We start from the raw sequence: 25926 nt of genomic DNA, 5'->3' as shown, positions 1-25926 counted from the left end.
AAGCTATGTTCGATGTAGGGGGAGTCGCCAGTGCATTAAATAGACATCATTCTGCGCCGTGGACTGCGAAAACCCTCCTGGTCGCTATTGTGCTGCTCTGTCGGAGCCCGTTGCACCGCGGTGCGCTGTTGAAGTGATCCAAGCATGTCTCGTGTTTTTTCTCAACCCAAAATGTCCATGATTGATTGCGGCAAGTAGAGCAGCGCTGGGCTGTGCGAGCAAAATCGGGCTCTAAGCGTTCCCAAATGTTCTCGAGTGCACTGAGTTTGGTGTTATTTATGCAAGCACATTGGTTTCATCTCATCTCAATTACATAAAAAATTAAAAGACTTTATATGTTCATCTCCCTTCTGGAATAGTTTAGACACGCATAAATACAAACTGCCAAAAACCATCACTCTGTAGCAAAATGATTGATTGAGCTGGTTTTTTTAAGCAATCTCAGATTTAAGAGATTAATGCAATGTGAGATGGGTTGAGTTACCTGTGCATTTGGGATAAATGTTATGGTTTTTAATATGAAGGAACGGTATTATTAGTATAGTTATTATAACTACTACTGTTAACTGGCACTTTTGTCTAATGTGACTTAAAGTGTTAGTTCTGCAGTGATCTACCTATCTATACCCCATGGTACTTCTTATTGTGTCACTTCGGGGAAAGGAGCTTGATCAAGGGTACAACAGCTGGAGTGGAATTTGAACCAAGATGCTTTGAGTGTAGAGGTTCTAACCGCTACACCACCTACTGTCCCTTCTAAGAGGATGCATAGATGAGCAGAGCAGAGATTTGTGCCCCACGTTAATACATGATCCCCATGTTCCAGTGAACCGGCCATCAGAAAAGTAGGCTGCCTGCTGGGGAATTGAACCATCCCTTTCTCCATTTTCTGAAAGGTTTAAAAAACAAACAGCACTCGTGAGATGCTGAGTTCAGTGCCTGTGTCAGAGAGATTGATCGGAAAGCTTTTAGCAAAGCTCTTTAGCGAAGCTCCCCGTCCTCATCGGCGGTATGAGGGGGACTCCTGGGTACCTGTCGCGCTGATGGCACGCCATGTCTCGCTTCCTTCCTCCAGGTAAAAGCCCGTCTCAGGAGTTCACCGCCGTCGTCCAGGCCGTGACGCCCCTGCAGTCGCAGCTGCAGCCCGTGGTGAAGCTGATCATCGCCGTGGCCAAGTCCAAGTTCTGTGCGCAGGTGAGGGCTCGCAGAGGTCTCCGAGGGTCTCAGATTTCACTGGATGTGAATATAATATAGGAATGCAATGTTGGGGGAGAGAGAATCATGTAGAAGTTAACTGTGTATTGTATGGAAACTTCAATGGAATTTTGGTATTGGCAGAAATGTGAGGATCTGGCCTTATCACGCCTGGAGTATGATATTAAGTGCATTCGTGTCTATAATTGACATTTATTCTTTAAACTGAGGTGTTTATTCAAGATATGTTTTTGTCTAGGGAGAGCTGGTAATGTAGTGGTTGGCGCTACTGCCTTTGAACCCAAAGGTTGCAGGTTCCAGCCTTACCTCCCGCTCTAGTAACTTTGAGCAAGATACTTACCCTGCATTGCTCCAGTGAAATAACCCAGCTGTATAAATGGGTAAATAATTGTAACATCAACACTGTAAGTTGCTTTGGAGAAATGCCTCAGCTAAATAAATAAATGTAAATCCATAACAACATATTCCGAAACTTGCTCTTTTCTACATTTCTCATTAGCAAGCCTTTTAATGTCAAGCCTTGATCGGACATGATTGTCACTGCCAGTGTCAGACACGGGGATGTCAGGCTGTAAAGGTCCTCTTAGAATTAAAACTCAGAAAGAGAGGGTGAGATGGGAAAAACACCAGATGGAAAGCTAGCACTAAGCTAACGCTAATGCTAAGCTAAGTCACCTTGTCCCCAGATCATCATACTATGGAGCTGCGACAGGCCGGTCCCTCCCCGGAGCAGGTGGCCTGCCACTTCAGTGCCTATCACAGTCATCGAGGGAGAGAGGAAGGTACGAGCAGGGTTGGGCTGAGCCCGGGGCCGGGGTCGGGGCCGGGGCCGGCCGTGTGCGGGGCGACCTGCGGTTTGGTTCAAGGACAGGTGCGCCGCGCCAGTGTCGGACATCGGGAGTTGGGAGCTTCATCCGCGGCTCCATTTGTTTCCCTTTTCTCGGTCGACACACTCTGGAGGCCTTTCTCCGCACAGCTTTCCACGCCGAAGAGTCGGTTTCTGTGGCGCAAAGCCAGATGCGCCGCGGTGCATTATGGGCAGCCTGTGAAGTGCAGCGCTCCCGCTGGGGCACCATTCCTGCAAGAAGAGATCAAGAAGAGATCACAGCCATTACTCTGATGTTCACTGGACTGAGTAAACACTCAGGGTGATGTCTTCATCAGCAGCTACGGCCGACACCGAAACCATAACCGCGTACGACTAACATTTCGGGGCCGCCGTTTCTCCCCACATGTTGCTTTGAGTCCTGTTTTTCTTGTCATGTGTTTTAAGTCTTTTAGAACATGTTTCGTGTTTCCCTTTACGTTTGTTTCCCATTGCAGTAAATATTTAGAAAAACTGCTTTACTGATGAAAGCGAGCGTCGACATGGAATGGCGCACAGCTGTTTGGGACAACAGTGCTGTTCTGTGTTAAGTTTGCCTTGGAGCTCAAAAGGTTCCTCTGAAAATAGATGAAAGCTTTCATTACAGGCGTTTCCATGAGGCATTTGCTTAATTTCTGGCTGCAGACGGACCTCCGTCTCACAGTCCAGGAATCCTGCTCGAGGCCGACGGGCCATTTGTGTCGCTTCTCCACGCCGATTGTGGAAAACGCACATTCCCGCCCTCCCGTCCAGCTGTTTCTTTGATGACCTGGGACTTGTCCACACAGATCATGTGGGAAGCTGTCCGTGAAAGCCAGGGGTGTGTTTACTAATTGATACCATTTGTTTTCCGCATAAAGCCAGCGATGTATAGCAATGCGTTTCCAAAGTCACAGAACGCGGTCTTTGTAAGCGGCATCTCTGGGCCCGTAATTACTTGCTTGGAGTATTCTGGTGTAATAAGACAGCTGCTCCGGTGTATCTCTTTCCAGTCATCTCGCAGAACAATGCGAGCCCGCTGCGTTCGAACTGAAGAGTCAATTGTTCAAATCAGACTTAATCAGAGTCCTGTCTGGAAAGCTGCTGGAAAGAAAGCCCTTGGAACTGGTGCATTTCTTTTTATTTGTTTACCTCGCCAGGCGTACAAAAGCAAACTGTGGCACGTTGTCAACGGAAATTGTTTGAGTTCACTTGTTAAACGTCTTGTCATTTTAGGGGAATGAGGCGTGGTGACTTTTCTTCAGGGGTTAATTACCGTTTCTTCCTGAACAGCGCTATGTGGCAAACAGCCACGAGCGCAAACTCCTTATATTGTATTTACGGCACGGTCCACAGTTGTTCTTCCTCTTCTCAAGTTTTTTCAACTCAACAAGTACTGTACATCTGTGATTTTTTTTTTTTATCCTTTTCATACTTTTTCTCTTCCCTCAGCTAATTATTTTTTCAAGCGTCAGGTGAAAATCGAAGTACCGTTAATTGAATTAGTCTGGTGCCGGCTTAACTGCACTCCGCGCAAAGTGAGGTCGGAGAGCTCACCCAGCCGTAATTAATACAGGCGACTCTCTCTCAAGAAGTCTTGCTTCTTCTGTTTCCATGGAAAACAATCATCAGCCCAGCTAGAGGTCATCAGCAGCTTTCCATTAAAACTCTGCCTATAATATTATTGATTTTTTATTTTTTTTTCTCTCTCTTTTGCTTGTGTCCTCAGGCATGGGGCACAGCTAGCAATCGTGCGCCTTCAGTTGAGCTCCCATCTGAAGGCTAATTAACTCGACCCAGGGCTCCTCCAACGTGCACCTCGATATTCACCTGACACCGAGCTATCATCTCACCTTTTAGCAAGTCTGTCACCCCTGCCGGTACCTGTCAGGCTGGCAGGAACTCATGACACCAGAAACGATGGAGTTAGGACTTCTCCTCCTCCCTCGCCAAGATTGTTTAACATTGGGCTTCCTAACAAACTGTGGTAAATCTCTGTACTAAGAGGAAGTATTAGGTTGCACATTGCACACTGTAACGTTAGTATGATTCATACCAACAGCAGAGGGATTATAATGTTTAAAAGTTACAACTTTACAATGCGGCGCCAACATATACTTGTCCCTTTCGAATATGTACAAGAAGTAGCCGTGTGTAATTATGTGATTCCTGACAGAGTGAGACTGTTGTTGTTTGACATCGGCTCCTGGTGACCCTATGTGCAGAGTCCTTCCGGAGCAATTGAAAGGAGTGCATCCATTTTCATTGTGACTGAGTCCATCACTCTGGTCACCGGACATCCTCATCTTCTACTTCCTCTAGTTTTTCCAAGCATTACCATCTTTTCAGAGGAATCTAGTCTTCTCATAATGTGTCCAGCACATGATGACCTCTGTCTCATCATTTGTGGTTTCGGGGAGATTTCTGGCTTGATTTTGATCGACACAATGAGACTATTCCAGAAAAACCGGGTATAACTGAATAAACGGAAGGCCCACTCCTAAGGTTTTGAAGAGGTGCTTTTTGAAATAAGTGGGGTGGCTGACATCCACGGTCATGCAGGGATATGGATTTTTGCATGAGTAGCATGGACATGAGCACAGAGACAAAGGCATGGTGGTGGAGAGCAGCACTCTGAAACCCTCTGGGTTTGTCTATGTGTAAAATGGTCAACAGTCGGCTTATATGCGGGTGGAAGTCATGTCAGCATGGACATATACCTTACCAAATGAACTGCCTCTCATTTGCATATCTAAGACATGATGCAGGCATTGAACTGCTTGGTAGTTATTCTCAGACTACGTGGAGAATCCTGTGAGGTCTTTAATGGGGCACTAAAGGCTAACTCAGCGCCACCTCTCTCTATCGTTCACTGGAATCTCTTCCTGGAGTCCACTGCCTCAAATCAGGGGGACAGGCAGCACAAGTGTGTCTTTCTGCCTGGATTCTTGCAGTAATTTGGCCTCCTGGGTGGTGGGTAGGATGTCCTCGAGATGGCTCCTTATCACTTTGCGTGGGAGGACATCTGCTTGTGCTCCGCAGGGGGTTCAAGAAGGAAAGCAATCTCTCATTAGCACTTCTCTGCTCCAGCGTCTTCAGCTGCTGGCCATCTTCACCATCGTCTTCACCCTCAGAGCTGTAGCGAGCATAACTGTTGCTCTTCATAAGTGATATCGAGTCAGTGTTGACTCTTAGTGACCACATAGACAGAGTGCCTCCAGAATGCATCTGTCCTCCACTTGTGTCCATAGTGTTGAAAGGGGTGTGATCATTGTCACTGAGATTGACTCTGTCCATCTGATTCCTGGCCATCCTCTTCATTTTTGTTCAAGATACATTAGCAACATAGCTATGGCACTGGGCTATATTTTGATGCCTGTACGAAATGATGTGTGGTTGGGTTGTGCTTTTGTTATGCACTTTGAAAATTTCCCAAAAATCGCTTGTGAAAAAAGGGTTTCACGGCCACGTTGTACCTTTTCTTTCGAACTTTGCGCTCATTTTTACAGTGGAGCTACAGTTCAAGTGTATAATTGCACTTCCTTTCCAGTTGCAGGGGTTTTCATATGCTCAAACAAAGACATTTCTTTTGACAAATTATGTGTTTCACACAATGTCTGCAAGTGAATGAGTAAGGCTCAGAGTTAAGTGCTGGTTACCACGCTGTGGATTCATTTCCATGCTTTTATGTGTTGAAATTACTGAGTGAAATGCTTAGGGAAAAGAAATAACACAGATATATTGTTACTTAAGTGGTTATCGTGTTGACTTCATCATGCAAGTGGCAAGAAAACCGGACATACAGTATTGCCTTTAAACAAGGCTATTTCGAATCAAAGGAAGCATTTAGGTGAAGACAAAAGATATAAAGTCATGGTTATATTTTGGTTCAGATGTTCCATATTCAGGGTAGCGCTGGTGTCTCACGGCTCCTGTGCTCCGAGTTCACATTAGAGATTTGAATCCACCCAACCTGTGTTGAGTTTGTGTGTTTTCACCCAAAGTTTGCACTGGACAAAGAGTTATTAGAATGGATGAATGTTCCATATTTCTTTCATTAATCAAGGAATACCTGAATTTCCATTTCAATTTTAAAACAATAATGGCAAATGCAATAACAATGACATCTTAATGACATACCTCCTGAATAGTCATAATTTAAGAATGTTTCAAAGCTCAGAACATTTGAGAGCCCACTTTCATAATGAGTCTGTTTTATCAGGTATTCTTTCTTATTTCGCTATTTTTTTTCTTCATTCCGTTCTTTTATAATCTGGTCTGTATGATTAAGTGTATTCTCACAATACAGGAGAAGAAATGGAAGCCAAGTGAACCAGTCTGCTCCAGCTCCCCACAGTCAAATTAATCTCTGCGGACACATGAAAAATTAATACCAATCATGCACAAATCAAAGGACTTCAAATTCCGATTTAATAGTGAAGGTGAACGACAAAACGGAGCTCTCGGAGATCAAGCATTGAGGAACCTGGTACGAAGCAGGCAGTGCTACGATGAAATCTTAACTCATTTTGAGAGGGTGGTTAACGCAGGCAATGGTAAGGGCCATGCTGTCTGGACACTTGCACCCTCCTTGGACATCCCGGAGATTCGTGGACGTCTCTTTGTCGTTGATCCCGGTATGCTTCCTCTGTCATTTATTATTTATGCAGGTGAGAGAACAACTTCCAAACACGGAATCCCGGCGGAATCGCTTGGTCTTCCAGCCTGGCCAACCTGGAGGCAAATTGAATGAATACGGGGAGGTCAAGGGCAGCTGGGGGTGGGAAAGCCGAGTTTCTTTTCAAGTGACACAACTTGTTTCTCAAGTCTCAAGCAGTAAAAACTGCAAAGAAGATCTTCCGTTAGATCTCTGGAGTCAGTCCATGTAATAGACAGCGTTGAAGGTTTTTAGTGCTCTGCTGCCCATCCAAAGGCGGACCGTACCTGACGGACACAAAGTGTCTCAGCTCAGAATGACTGAGTTCAGCTCCAGTAAGTGTCCCTTGCAAAAAATGACTTTTGCTTGAGGCTGTTAGTAAATCTTAAGAAGACCACGACATGGCAGCTCTGTTCTCCAGCTGAGGGTTATTATTATTTTTTCTTCCATTTGCCGTGTCCTGTTATTTCAGGATGATTCATTCTACTATTACAGGAGCAGAAGTTGAACTTGGGAGCTTTATGCTAGGAATCTTTTAGATTTACTGTGCTGAAGCTCGTTTTGCAGGGTTTCACAGGACCATGGAAGAGTGTATGATCTCGATGTAACTGTGGAGATGTGATTAGCATGGATCTCTAAAAACGTGTTTCTCTGATGAACGCCGCTGTGTAATTAAATATTAGCACACAGGAAAAGAAGCTCTTCTTTTTTCCCTTGGCTTTGATGCTTGCAAACAGTTTCTCAGAACGTGCTCTGTTGTGAAACCTCATACATTTCTTCCCAATTACCGGTTCAGAAGGAGCAGCGTCCTTCTGCCGTACGGAGGTCTGAGCAGTTAGCGATGTTCCGAGGAGCCTTCGCCACACAGCTGTGTCCGGAAGGCTCGTCCCATAATGCGAAACTGTCAAGACGAGCCTCCGGGAACCTTCAATCAGGTCGAGATATCCCTTGCGGGAAGACAGGGCGCCGGACAGAGGGCCCTTCCACAGAGCAGCAAACTCTCAGCGCTATCTTTCACTTGAGGGGGGTGGGGAATATCGACAACGGCCGGAGAGATATCGTAATGGAGCGGCTCGAAGCCGGCCCACCCCTCGCCCCCTCCACCTCTGGGGAATATTTAGAATAACTCCCGGTAAGGATGAAGGATAGGATCTCAGAATATGGAGGAAACAGAGCGTGTGAGAACGGAGTGAAGGACAAACGCTGCCTGGAGAAGTGCAGCAGAGGTCTTCAGAAAGACCAGGAGAGAAAGTAGACCTTTCCAGGGGGTCAGAAATGGCACCCGAACTGGGCGGAGCGGCGAAGCCGGCTGCAGCGCTCTGGGTCGGTGGCCCTGCATACGTCACCTCTTTCTTTATGTGTGAGGAGCACTGACCCACTGCAGGTGTGCATTTTTCCCTTTGCACTGTCACTGCATCCCCCATTGGCAAAAGTAAAGCTGAAACCTCGTGAAAAAACAAACTCATCAGTAACATTGATCCTTTTCTCCCGTTTGTTTTTGTGCCGCATAAAAGCACATGTAACAGGCAGCTAATAATAGGGTAGTGGATGAAATGAAATCATGTCGAAATCAGCGATGATGAAAAAGAGCGTGAAAAGGTCCATAGAGGAGAGGGAAGATGCAGAAGTTTGCAAGATGGGAAGAAGCATTAGTGTTTTGTAAGAATTGTATGTTCGGGTTTTTCAGACGGCCGACCGTTGAAAGGAACCCCGGGGCCAAGCGGAGATGCTAAGTTCACACAAACGTGGTAATATTTGCGCTGTACAGCGCTGTGACAGGTCACATTTCCACATTACCCACTGGGTGGGTCTCGCTGCTCTTTCTGGATAACACATGGAGCATCATAGCTTTTCATTAGTGCATGATATTGACAGCGGTGGGCTTTACTCACTCGATACGGCGACCTAATTGTGCTTCATTTATATTCAGACGCGAAGGTTTTCCCTCCGGTGCACCGTAATAACCTAATGTCCGGCTCCAGAGTGATGAAACTCTTACAGATACGATGGTAACGAGTCAGGGGTCTGCAGTAATTGCGGACTGTCGGAGCTATTTACAGTGAAATGCCATCATTTCTACTCCAAGAAAAAAATGGTGCCTTTAATGACAAATCAATACTGTAATTAACCAGGACTTTCTGGGACAGGAACGTGACGAATCGCATTAGGGCGTTCACGTCTTAGGAGGCTCGCTGATCGATAATTAATATGCAGTAATTCTCTAATCTACTGTTGTCTTTATTTTTAAGTACACAGTTCTGCAGGCTTCTCAAAATAAATTTTCCAGTACGTGGAGATTTCACGCCCATGCAAACAAACATTCATTCTGCCGCAATTTCACACTGATACCAAGGCACTTTTGCAGATACGCACTCTCCAGTGCACCCACAGTTCACACACACACACACACACAGTCGGAAGCTGCTTGTCCCAAGCGGGGTCACGGCGAGCCGGAGCCTAACCCGGCAACACAGGGCGCAAGGCCGGAGGGGGAGGGGACACACCCAGGACAGGACGCCAGTCCATCGCAAGGCACCCCAAGTGGGACTCGAACCCCAGACCGAGCAGAGAGCATGCCCCGGCCAAACCCGCTGTTACCGCAATTCTTTTTATTTATTTAACACCAGCCTCTGTTTTATTATTAACATACATGCTTTTTAATGTTATTATTAAAGAGAGAGGTTTTTCAGTGGTTTGCCGCTGGATGTTTGTTAATGGAATTACAACCGTCTTTAACAGAACTCAAAAGAGGAATAAAGTAAAAAGAGCAAAACATAACATAAATTTTTTAAAGCAGCAAGCAGCAGCTCCACTGAGTGAAATTGTGTTTTTTTTTTTTTCTTTTTCAGCATCTTGTCTGGATAACGTAGATCCCCACACACTGGCCCAAGTGTTTTGATCACTTGAATCATGGGCAAGTCACCAGTTTCCAAGGATGTAAATTTCTTCCAGTATATTAATTTATTTCTTTAAATTACATTTTCTTCGGTGAGCTGTTTCATAACTTTTCTGCCCGTTGCAATGTGCAATGCCATGTGCATTTATCACCGATCCAATAGGTGCCACCCAAACAGGAGGTGGTCTCATCCATCTTTATGTTATGAATCGGTCAACAGCTGACATTTAGGAGGAGTTTGTGGAAACTATGTATACATATTGTTTGAATATTTGTTGAATCTAATTGTTTATATATGTATTGCCTGAGAGGGTGCGGTGGCACAGTGGGTTTGACTGGGTCCTGCTCTCGTCCTGGGTGTGTCCCCTTGGGCCCTGCGTTGCCGGGTTAGGCTCCGGTTCGCCACGACCCCACTTGGGACAAGCGGTTTCAGACAGTGTGTGTGTGTTTCTGTGTGTATATTGACTAAAATTGTAAGTATATGTTTTCAGTCATTTTTACATTTCTATATTTTAGTTATAATTTTTATGTTGCTCAAAGTTAATAAAAATAATAAGATGTCTTACAGAGTGTTATTTTGCTTATTATATCTATATGTGAGACTTTTACAGAGACAACCACCAAATTGTGGGACTTTTGTATTTTTGTGCTTTTATCGATTATGGCTTAGCAGTAAAAGAGGCAGGCGGCACAGCGAGTAGCGCTGCTGTCTCAGAGTGCCTGGGTGGTGTGAGAGGACTTGGGTTTGATCCCCGCTCAGTCTGTGGGGACTTTGCATGTTTTCCCCGTGTCTGTGTAGGTTCTCCTGTATTGTGTGAGTGACAGAGAGAGAGTGTGTGTGTTCCATTGATGTATGGATGAGTGACCCAATATAAGTGGTGTATCTAGCAGTGTAAGTCACCACGGTGAATAAGGTGTGTGGGCTGATAACACTACATAGAGTTCATTAGAAGTCGCTTTGGAGAAAAGCATCTGCTAAATAAATAAATGTAAAAGTGGCTCTGGGGTTGGGGTGGCGGTGTGGTGGTGCAGCAGGTCTGACTGGGTCCTGCTCTCTCATGGGTCTGGGGTTTGAGTCCTGCCTGGGGTGCCTTGTGACAGACTGGCAACGTGTCCTGGGTGTGTCCCCCCTCCCTCCAGCCCTGTGCCCTGTGTTGCCAGGCTAGGCTCCAGCTTGCTGTGACAAGCAGTGTCAGACTGTGTGTGTGTGTGTGTGTGTGTGTGTGTGTGTGGGCTCTGGGGTTATGAATGAAAGAAGTTACAAACAGACTTGTGGTTCCTACTGTATTTGTAGTTTGAGGAGCTGTTGTAAAATAAGGAGAACATCACAGCTGGTTATGCCGGCCCTGTTGTTACAACTGTTTGGCCAAAATTTCTGGTCATATTGTCACATTCTTGCAGCCCTGCTGCTTGAAGCAGCACGCCGTCTGAGTGATCCAAACACACGTTGTGAGGAGTTCTGCTCGTCTCCCCAGCCCATCTCCTTGGCCACTGGCATGAATCAGGAGCACACCCATCCCCCTCAGTGATACAACAGAAAGTGAAGAGAGTGCTGACCGAGTCTCATTCCGTAGGGGTGATGCGAGTCAATCAGGGTGGGGCACGCAGGCTGGACGATGGCACCGTTGATAGCAGCTCCTCCGCCTCGATGCTGGAGAACGGGCTGCCCTGGGCTCATCTCCAGCACGGCCCGTTCCAGTCATTAACTTCCCGATGTGATGAATGAGTTCTACAGAGACGGGAAACGGAATCCAATGTGAGGACAGTTTCACCACATTAACCCTTAGTGTGAAGTTCATTAGCTCAAAGCTGCCTGGCTGCTGGCCAGAGGTTCCACAGATGACACGCTACTTGGGATTCTCCTAACACACCTCTGGGCTTTCACCATGCTCTTTCAGGAGGGGTTTACTGTACAGACAGCCTGTGAGAGCAGAGGGCAGCCAGCTGTGAAAGACATTTAAACTACTCTTGTAGACTGACTAGTGCACAAAAACATGTTAAAATTTGTACCAGACCGCCAAGGCCTCCCTGTTTATGCAACACGATATTCAGGGTAAACAGAAGTACATATAACAACTGGTAAAAAGCTTCAGAAAGAGACACAGAATGATCAAAGCTCAGCTTGTTTATCTCGTACCACCATTGTGCTGGAATGCATTACTGAAGTAGCTGCCCAAAAATGGCACAATGAAATAGAATATACATTGATAATAATTATAGCAGATGGTGCAATGCAATTTTATGTGGCTGTAAGGAAATCAGGAGGCAAACAGGTCTGAAACACATGAGTTAGGAGGGATTCAGCAGTTCTGAGGGAGTTTTAATACAACAGGCCATGGTGGGTCCTAGTCAAGTTTCTACCAACATGCTTGTTGTAGCTTTGATTTTTGTGTCTGATTAGTGCCTTACTGCACGTTTCTTGTTATGACGTCTAAAATCACACTGTTTAGACCACAGTGCTGTACCATGAAATATAATAAACAACATTATATACACAATAGCCCATCTGTTTTCCTTTTACTTGGCACCTTAATTATGTTGATTCTGTAGAAGTGAGCAGGAACTAACTTTTTAATTACACGAGAAGTATAAAAGTATTGTGCTGGGATTTCCTCAAACTTGCCGAGTCTTACCTGGTCTCGTTGCTGTAAACAGCTAGAACTTTCAACCATGGAATTTTGATCAGTTTGGGCTGAATCTGTTTCCTTTCAAGCAACAGAACCTCCCACAAAGAAAGGTTTCAAACACGAGCAGGAGAATAATTTTCCCATGAGTTCGGTGTCCGTAGGGTGGTCACTGTCACGGACGAGCCTCCGAATAACCCCTGAAGAAGCTTCAGGGCCACGATGGCCAGAAGAGTTGAAGAGGGAAGGGGCACATCTGTCTTTCGAAGAGTGATCCGCAAAGGCTAAGGCTGCCGTGCGAATAATACGTTTCCTTAGGACCTTAACTGGACAATCAGCTTCCAGGGTGGTTTGCTGCCTATCCTGTAGCGTCTTCATCTCGGTGAAACGGCTCACAATCAGAGCCTGAACCATGTAAGAGTCCAGTTTTGCAGCGCACAATGACTTAATCACGGTGGTGTCGTTATGGACATTAATCGATGGGTGCCAGGTGCCTATTGATCGGCCGTCCCTGGAGGACGAGGGACGACTGAATATGCTCATCAAGGGGTCTCTTTAGAATGCAGCTGTGGCCTGAACCCTTTTTCTCTGTTTTCAGACAATGAGCGATCGCTTCTTTCCCCACGATGCCATCGTCACGGACGCCGTCCTTAGTTTGGATGAGGACTCCGTCCTGTCGACCAATGAGGTAGGCTTTGGGCGCTTTACTCTTTCTCGGTGTCTCTCACTGTTTGTGTCAGCAACAGGCCAAGTCCTACAGCAGGTAGCATGGTGGTTAGAGCTGGTGGTTAGAGCTGATTCCACTGCATTAGGCTGTTCATGTTGACTCTTAGTGATGACAGAGTGCCTCTAGACTATTCTGTCTTCCACTTGCATCCTACACAGAGAGAGTGTGTTCCGCTGATGTATGGATGAGTGACCCATTGTAAGTAGTGTATCTAGCAGTGTAAGTCACCTTGGTGAATAAGGTGTGTGGGCTCATAACACTACACAGAGTTCATTGGAAGTCGCTTGGGAGAAACGCGTCTGGTACCTTTGGGTCTGAAGGTTGTTGGTTCAATCTCTTCCTCTGGCTGTAGTGCCCCTGAGCAAGGTCCTAACCCTAAAAATTGCTCCAGAAACATTATCCAGCTGTATAAATGGGTAAATAGTTGTAGGTAGACTAATGTTGCCAGTTGCTTTGGAGAAAGTGTCAGCTAAATGAGTAAATGTGAAGCTCAAACCACACAAGCGGTGACTGGTTTGTAGTTATCACAAAACACATGTACTGATGCCATTTTTTTTAAAAAAATCCTCCTAATAAACAAGAAATGTGGGTCATCTAGTCTCTTTGATAATAAGAGCAAGCAGTAATAAGTCAGATAAATTGAACAGTGGTTTTCTGTCAGATGTTTATTTCATGTTGTGCTTTGACACTGATGTTTGTATTATTATTAATGCATTGTTTATGTGTTATTTATTTGCCGTCTGTTGTTGTGAGCTCAGCGCTTTTGCTGGGAATAATATTGAATTAGTTATTTTCCAGCATTGGCACATTGCAGAATCAGCCTACAGCTACAGCTTAACTTAACGCATTACTGCTTGGCCATGTTATTCCCGTCACACGGTAATTCTTCTCCGTGGGTGTCGGACGAGCAGTAGGAGCGCTGCGAGGAACGTCCTGGTTTCATCGAAGAAACTCTCTGCTTTTATTGTTTCTGAGAAGAAAGAGCTGTGATTCAGAGGAATCTCTCAGGATGCGTGCTGTGTGCGGTTGGCAAGGAAAGCCCTGCTCTTCAGACCACACGCTCCTTTGGTGCTACCAGACACCCTTCCTTGAAGATCTCGGGAAGCCCGGTACATCTCATGAGTTTACAGACTCTGTCAAACAACCAGTTTGATCTTTAACGAGGGACTTTTCACAAGTGGCTGATCGCACCAGGCCTGGCCGCAAAGCAGCACCGCCAACCTTTCCAGGTGTAGACCTGTCAAACTTCTACAGTCCAATGTGTAGTTTCCACACATTGGACTTCTACACGTGTCTGATTCCACTGCATTAGGCTGTTCATGTTGACTCTTAGTGGTGACAGAGTGCCTCTAGAATATTCTGTCTTCCACTTGCATCCTACACAGAGAGAGTGTGTTCCACTGATATATGGATGAGTGACCCAATGTAAGTAGTGTATCTAGCAGTGTAAGTCACCATGGTGAATAAGGTGTGTGGGCTCATAACACTACACAGAGTTCATTGGAAGTCGCTTGGGAGAAAAGCGTCTGCTAAGTGAATAAATGTAAATGTAAACGTACTGTTGAAAGGGGTGTGTCCATTGTCAGTGTGATTGAGTCCATGCATCTGGTTGCTGCTCATCCTCTTCTCCTTTTTCCTCCAGATTTTCCAAAGATCACCATGTTTTTGATGGAATCCAGCTATGTCATGATGCGTCTGAAATGTGACAGCCACACAAGAACACCTTTTAAATTAAGGATTTCTATGGCCAACCGTTCTCACGTTGATTTGTGTTACTTTATTGCTAAATTGGTTAGCAGACACCATTGCCCAAATTATGAACTTGTACAAATTCCGATGTAGCCCAAGTTGCCGGGATTGTCCCGGTCGAATGAATAATTTGTTTGGCCTGCAGTTCCCATTAACACCCGTTGATAATTCGCTGGCAGGTAACACTGCCAGACATTCAGAAACTTATCCCCTGACAGCATTCTAAGGTGGGTGTCGTTAACCAACAAATCTTCACGTTGTAAAATGCTAATTTTCAGGCTCTGGGTCCAGGTCCAAAATCAGGTACCCTCCATCTGGCTCAGAAAGTGAGTCTAATGAACGCCCAGCATGTTTCAGGCGATTTGAGAAGTTTGTTGTCCACGTTATTTCCCCTGAACGCTAGTTCTGTCACAGGGCTGTGTCAAAGCAGAAAGTCTTGCCTTGATTGCATTTCAATTTTCGCTTATAGGCCTATAAGAAAGTGGGCCAAAGAGTTCAGTTTGTTAACTGAATGAAACGAGTGACAGATTAGAATTCATATTAAATCTGATGGAAGCACTCGTGTCCTCAGCTGGACTCGAAAGCCTCTCGTCTCAGCCAGGAGTATTTATGGTTTGTGTGATTGGACCCACATGAGCTGTTCTCACACAAACGGGACCCATATGTTTACATATAAAAACATAACAAAGTCAATGTTTCATTGTGTTTCTGAATGGGGGTCTGTATGTGAAGTCTGGCCACACATTTACATTTATTCATTTAGCAGATGTTGTTCTCCAAAGCAGCTTGCAATGTTAAGATACAATTATTCACCAATTTATACAGCTGGGAATTTTTTACTGGGGTAATTCAGGGTAAAGGCATTGATCAAGGGTATTACAAGAGGAGGTGGGATTTGAACCTACAACCTCGCTGTCCCAAGGCCCGTCCTTTTTTGGGCCACATCGCTCCGTGGGACAGGCGGTTCAATAGAGGTGATGTTTATTACCTTCTGCAGATCACTTTGACATTTTTATGAGGCCTTTCTCCACCTTGCGGATTTCATTCCTTGTTTTATAGTACTTGTCTCACTTCTGTGTAGGAGGTAGGCTTTTGAGCCATGATATGTGTCTCATTATGCTATGATGCTATTTTCACGCTTCTGTTTTTTGTTTTTTTATACTGGAAAATTCAAAACAGGATTTTCTCCACAATGAATATGAGTGGCACTTCTATATTCCTGACAGCTCCAGTATTTCCGTATTAACAAGGCCAGCATGAAAGGCAGCCACAATCCATCCAAATAAGCACACAGATGGATCAAGAGCGGTTAGTCCCTCCGCATAATGTTGTGAGCGTACCGCATTAAAATGACGACTTCGAGAACAGAATGTTCCCTGGAAAAGGGGAGCGCGTGTTTTAAACGTCCCTTTCAGATTCGACACCAAACTGGAGGCTGGGCTGCGCGGGAGTGATGAACGTGTTATCGATTACCATGCATTTCCGAATCTGAACGTGGCCAGATCTCCCAGTTCTGCATCCTCTCACCGAGCGGATCCCGACAACCACGCCGACGCTTTTTACCTGCTTCGGCTTCAGACGCAGCTGGGCTCAAGTTCCAGGACCCCCGAAGGCCTGAAACTTTGATGAACACGTGCTGGAGTCTGGACGTCGAAAAGATTGCAGCCCCTTCATTTTCCAAAGCTCTCCAAAATGACCATCCCATAAGGTTTTTAATAAGTAAAAACACAAATCCATTATGTATTGTGAGCTTCCACAAGTAGGAAACCTGTGATGTATAATTAATCCTTGCGATGTTTTATTAATTTCAGCAAGTCACCTTTGCCCGCTAAGAAGATACAGATAACTTTTGTGGCTGTACAAGATTGCATAAATTAATGTAAAAACTTTTGAGCTCATTTAAAAAAAAAAAAAGAAAAAACGTGCAGATGGCTGTCAGAGATGTAGAAGCAGTTATTGCAAATCCCCCATCTGCTTAATAATCTACCTCAGTAACTGCCCTTTAAGCAATGGAAGCATTTTAATTGAAAAGGACTAAAAGTGCACAATGCGGCACGTTTAATAGGACATTTTCATATTACCGTAACAGCATGGAACAGAAACTGAACCGAATTCATAATTCCATTGTTTCGACTCATTAATTATCTTATTACGATGAGAGGACAGGGTGCGAGACGCAGGTTTGTGTGTTCGTTAGCCATGTGGGCGGTGTGTCGGAGGAAGACACCGCGTGCGTTATTGAAGCGGAAACGGCGGCAGGCGGCGGCGAGGCCTTCGAAGCTGGGTAATGAGTGTGTATTTTTACGCGCCGGGGTTCGGCTTTGCTTCATCCGCTTCAGCCGCAACACGCAGATCTCCTCGCGGCTTCAAAGACATCATCGCCGGTAGCGGTTTCCTCCCAGCAGTCCTCGCTGTAGGACACGCGGAGCCGAGACGCTAAAAAGATACCGTAATCACCACGCTGACTTGAGCAAACTGACTGTGCGCATTTTAAATGACAAAGCTCTCGATTTTTTCTTCTTCCGAGCCTCTTTCGGAAAAGAGAACGCGACGTTCAAACGGGAGCTCCCCTTTGCCGACAACCGAAGTTTCCAGAAGTTGCCCTTAGAAAAATCTTCCTACCCTCTGCATTCTTCTTGTCACGTGTCTTGAGCTAGATTTCGAATACGTAATGTTGCCTAGCACATAATTAATGAGCAGAAAAAGGCCGTTTGTTAAGAGGCGTGATACAAGGGTTACTCCTGCGAGCCTATTTATTTGCATGACCTCATAAATCACGAGCAGAAGGTAATGGCTACCCGAAAGCTGCAGAGAATGCCGCTCAGGGACACTTCTGCGCTTTTCATTAGAGCGGTGGCTCATTCTCCGGATCTCTCACGCATGCGGGATCGCAGCGGAGCCTGCGAGCAGCCCGATTAGTTTTAGAGGCCAAGGACGTCGCTTCTCACAGCCTGTTAAACAGCCGCTTTATGGATGCCAGGAGAAGAGCGAGCGTGGAATATGTGTCAGGTGGCTATTGAGCTGTTGTGTAAGTGGCGGAGGGCTTTTGCGCGCTTGCCGAAACCCTTGGCTTTGTGCTCGGACCGTGGGGGGATGTCGTGTCTATCGAACGCGGTGCGGAGCGAACACCTGGGGCGAGGCGGTCGTTCGCCGTGGTTTGTTTTCAGATCGGTTACAGTCTGGGGTCTGGGTTTGGAACACATCGGCAGAGGGAATCAACAAAGGCATTGATCGCCTTCACTATGGTCACGTGGCGACGGAACGAAGACCACTTTGCACTTTACACCAAAGTGACTTATAATGTTCGGCTGCTTGCGGTTATTTATACAGCTGGGTAATTTTTACTGGAATAATTTAGGGGAGACACCTTATTGAAGGGTACTACAGCTGGAAGTGGGGTTCAAAACTGTGACCTTTGGGTCCAAAGGTATCAGCTCTAACCACTATGCTACCAACTGTATGTGCCAGTCAAACTTTGGGTTCCATCCATCGTCAACAACCACTTGTGGCAAGCCGGAGCCTTACCTGGCAACACAGGGCGCAGGGCCAAAGAGGGAGGGGATACACCCCACCATGGGGCACCAGTCCATCGCAGGGCACTCCGAGCAGGGCTCGAACCCCAGACCCAGCAGACACCGGCTGAATCCACCGCTCTACCACACCTCCCTGGGCACGAAGATGTCATGCTAATAAGCCAGAGGGATTTGTTTTGTATGCAAACAGCAGTTTTTCCTCAATTTGTTTCTATGTCAGTTTGTACCTTCTTTGTGTTCTCCTCAGGTTGACTTTGCCTTCATCGTGTGGCGCAGTTTCCCTGATCGGATTGTGGGCTACCCGGCACGCAGCCATTACTGGGAGAGCGGCAAGGCACGGTGGGGCTACACCTCCAAGTGGACCAACGAGTACTCCATGGTCCTCACCGGAGCCGCTTTCTACCACAGGCAAGTGGCCGCTTTCTCCTCGGTGGATCGCCTCGGATGGAGGAAAGTAAAGGTCAGGCATGGAAATAAGCTGCAAAACGTATCGAGGCTCTTTGGCAACGTTTCTTCACTTGAGCTCTACGTGTACATAGATTAAAAACCCACCAGGTGAGGGGCTTAGAGCAAATCTACTCTACGTTCAATAACGTACAGGAGGTACATTCCTGGAAGGCCAAGTCCCACAGGGAGATCAGGGGTTTCTCTTCAGACAATGACCTGAATGAGGTGGTTCACCAACCTGCTGGAGCAGTAACTCCAGTTCTTGAGGCCTAGTTACCCAGTGTTGGGGTAAACATGGTAACAATACAGGCGGTGTCCCAGGTAATAAGAAGACCTGCAGCCAACTGTTTTCTACATTTTTACTGGAAATCTTCCTCTGCAATTCTTTGATTTTGAAGTGGTGGAAAATATATTTTTAAGAAGCATTACATTTTTCGATAAATTGAGTTCTGCCGACTTCCCCCCCTCCCAAGTGATTCAAATTTGTCCGTCCCTGCCAGTAGCTGATAAACACCATTCTGCAGTTGTCATTTTTCAAAATTAGTCGTATCCATTTCAAAGACGCGTTTGTTTCTTCAGGATCCCATCTGTCCCGATGTCCCGGGCTCCTCAAGGGCCCGAATATATATCTACGTAGAGACCTCAATTATTGCATAGAATTGCATCACAGGAAGTGTGACACCGCCTGAAATCCCATGTAAAATCAGCTGCCATTTTAGAAGTTTCTTCAAAAAACAAATGTGTATTTCCAGGAATTTCAAGAGTGCAACTTGTGTTTCTGCTGGTAAACACAAACCCCACGAGTGAGCTAATTCGCTCAACGAAGTACGGAATTTCTCCTGGTATTTCGCTTGGGCCTTCTGCCAAATATAAGGTACAAAGCACATACCAGAGAAATTAAATCTGGCAAACGAGAGCATTTACAGACCCATACCTGTACGGATTTTGAGCCGTTTGTTTAGCAAGCATCCCTACGAGAGTGTGGCTTTTTTTTTCGCAAATGCGTAATTTGAATACATTTGTAGATTAATGGATATGTTGCTTAAGTAATCATGAGATCGTATTAATTTTCAAAATGAACTGAAACTGAACCAAGTAAACAAGGTGTCTTTTTTAAGCTAGAATTTCAGAATTCCTCTTCCAGAGCCAGCGAGCCAGACGGCAGGGGTGAAAACAGAAACACGACTGCCATTTATAGAAGAGCGCTCCACATTTACAATATGATTCTTAACCACTTCAATCTGTTCGCCGAAGAATGTTCAAGAATTTGGGCCGGGGGTAGTGACGCTCAGCGCGACTTGTTCCGGCCTCTCACCCTGCCCTCTGCGTCCGGGAAAGATAAGGCCAGATGCTTAACCGAATAAATTATTCTCCTATTAAGTTACTATTAATAAATTATTATTTAAAAACGATGTCACAGTGGCTCTTTGTGTTAAACACACACATTATCAGAACCGCTTGTCCCTTACGGGGCCACGGGGAACCGGAGCCTACCCGGCAACACAGGGCGTATGGCCAGACAGGGAGGGGACACACCCAGGACGGGACGCCAGTCCGCCGCAAGGCACCCCAAGCAGGACTCGAACCCCAGACCCACCGGAGAGCAGAACTGTGGTCCAACCCACTGCGCCACCACGCCCCTGTTGTGTTAAACACTTGAGTTAAAAATGTCTAAAGACAAAAACATTCTGTAGTTTATTTTCTTTGCTGTTTTCCACAGTTCCTGTCTGTAACTATATCTGTGATTATCTGTCGGCTCAAGAGATGGCTGTAAAGAGCACCCAAATGGAACAGGAGTGCACACTCACACACACACACACACACACACACACACACACACACACACACACACACACACACACTGAAGCCACTTATCCAGAGGTGAACCGGAGCCTAACCCGGCAACACAGGGCACAAGAACAGAGGGGGAGGGAACCAGTCCATCGTAGGGCACCCCAAGCATGACTTGAACAGACCTCAACAGACCACGCCCCCACGCCCCCCAAACAGGAGTGCAGGACCTTCTTAAATCAACTCACTTCCACAGTTTTTACAGTTTGTGTCCCAAGTCCCTGACCACAGGGGGGTGCGGTGGTGCAGCGGGTTTGGCCGGGTCCTGCTTTCTGGCGGGTCTGGGGTTTGTGTCCCGCTTGGGGTGCCTTGTGATGGACTAGTGTCCCATCCTGGGTGTGTCCCTGCGCCCTGGGTTGCGGGGTTAGGCTCCGGTTGGGATAAGTGCTTTCAGACTACGTGTGTGTGTGTGTGTGTGTGTGTGTGTGTTCCTGACTGTTGGCGACCAGTAACAAGATAATCAGTGTTACACAGTCAGCACCTGGAAAAAAATAGGAGTTTGTATAGACTTTTTTTATTTTCAGTTATTTAAAATTCACTTTAATTTTAAAATATTTTACATAGCTTGCAGTTTGTTAAAATTGGAAGTCGTTAAAAAGTTTTTTTGTTTATTATAGCTGTATTGTACATTTTTACCAAACCCAGCCCATAAACGAGGTTGAGGGACATCGATATGCCCAAGCTTTTAATTTGCGTGTGCGTTAATAGGTAAAAGTGATTGCGGAATTGCGAACAAAGTGACTTCTTGCCCCGCTTGTGTTCATAAGATAGAAAGCCAGGTGATGCCCTATCCAAGGTCTCTTACCACAAGTGCACCGAAGGATTTCCAGTGATATTTTGTGCTCAAGGTTCAAGGAGTCTGTAATCTCAGGATGGGTGCAGCCATCAGCGTTCCGAAAGTAAACTTTCACAGGTAGTGAAAACTCTGACTGAAAATGCAGTTTTGTTTTGGCACTGAACACAACTGGCTTGTTGTGGTTTTCCTGGAGTACTTCATCATTATCTCATGCCTTTTACCCTCATTTATCTCTTTTTAATATCCATATATATATAGTTAGTATGCACTATTTATATAGCGTGTACATTCTCCTGTCTAAGTTCAGATCACATGCTACCCTGTATACCTGAAACTCTAAGCGAACCGATAATTCCCACGCGTCCCACTTTAACCTTTCAATTTGCCAGTTCGAGGGAAGAGAAGTCTCTTTCAATTATTCAAGTGCCCAATAAATAAATGCATGGATTCCGAGTCCAGCTGACTTGCAAAACTGTAATGGTTTAACCGAGTCCAAGACGTTTTTTAAATATAAACCATCTGCAGTGTTGACCACCACGATGGGGAGCAGTACTGAAAGGCAACCGGCCCTAAAACCTTGTGTTTCACTGCGGTTTGCGCTACAAATAAATACGTAGAGATGCCTGAAAGGCAGTTTCTGCTCTCTGATGTACTCCAGACCTACTTGTTGGACTTTTTATTCCTGCTCATTTAGCCGAAAGGGTCCCTGCAGGACAGTGATGTGCTCCTGGTGTCGAAGGAGCGCGTGTGAGGACAGGAGTGAGACGAATTGCTCGGGCAGCAAACTTTCGGGCTGACGCTGCTCCGAGCGAACGGCGGTGACTTACGGCGCGAGGAGCAGACGAGTCGCTGATGCTGCAGAGGCCAGAACCCCCGGCAGGAGAAGCCGAGGAGATAAGGCCGACGTTTCCTCGCAGATCTAACGGCAGCTCTGCGGAGCTCATCGCTCATGTGGCGGCAGAGAGAGAGGGGCTCCTGTCAGACCACCGGGCACAGCTTAATAAACAAGGAGAACAAGGCGGAAATGAGACGTAGAATCAGGGGAGCCGGAGGAGACGACTCGCCTCCGTCTGGGAGATTAAGGCATCCGTCTCTCACGCTAAACGTGGAGGGAGCCGCACTGACCCGGCAGAGCTCTACTTTTAATGCCTAAAAGTGCTACTGACTCGCCGACGTATTTTATCGCTCTTCCATAGGTCACTCAACACTCACCCGTTCGTACAGCTGGTTTTCGTTGCTAGAAGAACTCGGAGAAGATACCCTCTCAAGGGTTCAACAGCAGCCCCCCCGGGTTGACCGCTTCCGCCTCGTTTCCCCCCGTCTGCAGGTACTACCACTACCTGTTCACCCACTACCTGCCAGCCAGCCTCGTGAATATGGTGGACCGCATGGCTAACTGCGAGGACATCCTCATGAACTTCCTGGTGTCGGCCGTCACCAAGCTGCCGCCCATCAAGGTCACGCAGAAGAAGCAGTACAAGGAGACGATGATGCAACAGGTAATTTATTAGATTTTGTATTAGAGGCCACATGATGGTGGGAATTTAACATTTTTACAGTCTGGGTTACAAAGGCAATCGATCTAAAGACAAAGGGAACATTTCAACAATGTGTCCTCTTTTTTACAAAAGAAAACCGAAGAACGGTCCTGATGGTCTTTCCTCTCGCTTAAGTGCTCCGACACGTAGGGCAAGTTCTAATCCTGTCTGGGGGGGTTGGTCCAAGGACACACGCCCCGTTACACATTCTCATCTGCTCCGGTAAACTGTACTTCGGTTGCATTTACATGTTCGTGAGATGCTTTTATCTGAAGCTGGTTTATGGGATGGGGGGGACAATTTTAATCCGTCCGACTTTCCCTCACCGCCACTCTGTCTGTTTCTGGAGCATCACCTGATGTCCCCGGCACACAACGCTCCTGGTGAAACAGTCTTTCCATGGGTACAATAGAAGGACACCTGCTTTTCATGTGGGGCAATTGGGACCGCGCACCTCTCAGTTGACGGTGGACTGCAGGACGTCTTAACTGTATGAGCTGGAGGACGCCGCTGTCCTGCAGTGTGTAATAAGGGAGTAAAGACAGCAGGCCCAGCGAAGCACACGCAGCCCAACCAGGAGATCTAATTGGCAGCGGTGCTTGGCGGGGGGGCAGCACATGGAAGCAGGAAGCGGGGAGGTGAAATTGGGCTCCCTGGGACATACCCATCCCGGCATCGGCACCAGCCCGCTGTCCTCGGAGTCGGGCCTGATTGATGACCTCCTTGCCGGCGGGCTGATGACTCTGCACTTGCAGCCTGGTGATTAATGTCTTAATTGGCAGAGTGACTGGTGAATTGAGACGGTCCTTTCACACCACCACCCCCCATCCACCCCCCACCCAGGCACTTTGAGCCATTTTCTGTCGTCGCTTTTCCCCTTCGCACAGAAAAACAACCGGAGAGGAATCATACGGTGCTGCGCAGACAACTGACCACCAGACTGAGGACACTTCCCCAGGTTTAATTCCTTCACAGCAGGAGCTAATTAATAACAAAATAAAACAGCAGCTGTTTTGTCTTCGTTGACGTGCAGTTACTTTTTCTTTATTTATTTACTTTGCTGTTTGACTTGTTAAAAATGCACTTCGATGTTCTCGGTTTCTCTAACTAAAACATCACTTCTTCCATCTGTATGGACGGCTGTAGATTAGGCCTTAGAAACCCTGGTCTTTCCCCTGAACGTCATTGTCATGATTCGTTCCGGAAGGAAAGGGCGGACTCAGCTGCGGAGTGCACGGGTCTTTATATGGGAGCAAGCCAGGAACCGCGGTCAGGGACAGGCGACGATCTTCGAACAGCGAACGTGGTACACAAGGAATATCCAGAATCGTGGTCGGAAAACAGGCACACGGTCAAAACACTAGAAGTCAGGTCAGAGTACAGGAAGGGGCGTCACGGGGGAAAGGGCAAAGGGCAAGGAGCAAAGGCGCAGGGGAATGCTGACTCGGAGCGAGGGAGCGATTCGGCGAACGAGGTTCCGCAACACTCTTCGTCCACTTCTGCGTTTCATGTTGTCATCCTTGTTGAGTCCCAGGTGTAACCGCTTATGCCGGTGGCGTGGACGTGGCAACGATGGTCTCCGCTCCAGTGAAATCCCTCAGCAGTTGCTCAGTGGCTAATCATTACACCTGAATAATGTGGACGGACGGCCCGTGTCCTCTGCGTTTCTTTAACGTTGGACACCAGGAAACCCACAGGATGTGAGCCATTGGGGAGCAGGTCTGCTTTCCACCGATGTACAGCCCGCAAACTCGCCAGACCAGCTTGCCCCGTGTCCTCACCCGTCCTCCCCCCTCTCGCCCCTGGGTCTTCTCCACAGGGCTCCAAGACATCCCGGTGGGCTGACCCAGACCACTTCGCGCAGAGACAGACCTGCATGAATGCGTTCAGCAGCTGGTTTGGCTTCATGCCGCTGGTGCACTCCCAGGTGAGGCTGGACCCCGTGCTCTTCAAGGACCAAGTGTCCATCCTGAGGAAGAAGTACCGAGACATCGAGCGGCTCTGAGGCGGCGCTGGCCCCGTGAGGACGAGAAAAAAGGCTTTTTTTAGAAAAAGGAATGAAAAAAAGAAACGCAAACAAAAGACAAACTATGAACTCTACCAGTTGCTTCAACTGTCTCCATCTGACTTGAGTAATTTATTATGAAATATGCAAAGCCAGGCCATTTTATACTCTCTATGGTCCTGGTCATCTGTGGTCATCTGGAATCCATCGTCCAACTCCTGGTGTCAAAGAATTGGAATCTGCCACTTGTTGTTGCTGATGGTGATAATGATGATGATGATGATGACTTCCATGAGCTTTACCATTCAATGGATCATCCCGCTCGCTGTTTCCTCTCGAAGCGGACTGTCCCCGGAGGTAGCCGAGCAGAGCAACGTCCATCTCCAAAGCGTGCACACCCCGCTCACGGATTAAAACACCCCGCAGACAGGGGTGGATGTGGTCATGTGATTCGGGAACATGTTAACTTCAGCATTGTACCTGTCGCTTACCATTGTTTACTTCAATTTTAATAGTTTATTTTTGGTTGCTATATTCTCCTATAAGCTTTAAATTGCCAAAAACAGCTCTGATAAAAGATGTTAAAATGTGCAGTGCGCCTTCCGTTGTTCTTTTTCTTATCTTTCCAAACTCTTTGATCCTTCCTCCCTCTCGATCGATACTTGGCGGTAAAGGCTGAGAAGGGCAAGCGTACTCCTTTATGGAGATTAGACTTGCCTTCGTACGCATTCAGATGCTGTCGGCAGATATCTTGCCAGCTCTACGGCTTCCGCCGCACTCATGCGGATGGTGGTGGGAGGGTGGGTGGCGCGGGGGTGGACGGGGTGGGGTGACCTCTCCCTCTCGCTGCCAAAGAAACCTCATGTACACGACCGGCGCGGGACGCCCTGAGCAGGTGGGGGGCGGATGATGCGGCTTCGGAAAGCGCTCGAGGCACAGCACCGTGTTTGTGCAGGTTCATCAATTTGCATGCCGATAGAGTCGTCTCGAGGATGCCGGTAGCCCTCGAAAGTGGGCGTGGCCGAACTGGGAGGACCCTTTTAT

General features: G+C 46.9%; 1 protein-coding gene across 1 annotated transcript in view; it reads left to right on the top strand.

Annotated features, from left to right (window-relative positions):
* The window catches only part of LOC108928562 (exostosin-1), a 175001-nt gene extending 149618 nt beyond the window's left edge, over nt 1–25383 (top strand). The window contains exons 7-12 of the mRNA XM_018742554.2: nt 1076–1194; nt 1902–1997; nt 12835–12924; nt 18493–18653; nt 22667–22838; nt 24697–25383. Coding sequence (XP_018598070.1) covers nt 1076–1194; nt 1902–1997; nt 12835–12924; nt 18493–18653; nt 22667–22838; nt 24697–24882 — 824 coding nt within the window. The 3' untranslated portion in view covers nt 24883–25383. The remainder of the gene's footprint in view (nt 1–1075; nt 1195–1901; nt 1998–12834; nt 12925–18492; nt 18654–22666; nt 22839–24696) is intronic.
* Nucleotides 25384–25926: the final 543 nt, after the last annotated feature.

The sequence above is a fragment of the Scleropages formosus genome, chromosome 1, assembly GCF_900964775.1.
Source record: "Scleropages formosus chromosome 1, fSclFor1.1, whole genome shotgun sequence".
NCBI lineage: Eukaryota > Metazoa > Chordata > Actinopteri > Osteoglossiformes > Osteoglossidae > Scleropages > Scleropages formosus.
The sequence above is the reverse complement of the archived record's forward strand: the minus strand, read 5'-3'. Positions and strand labels throughout refer to the sequence as shown.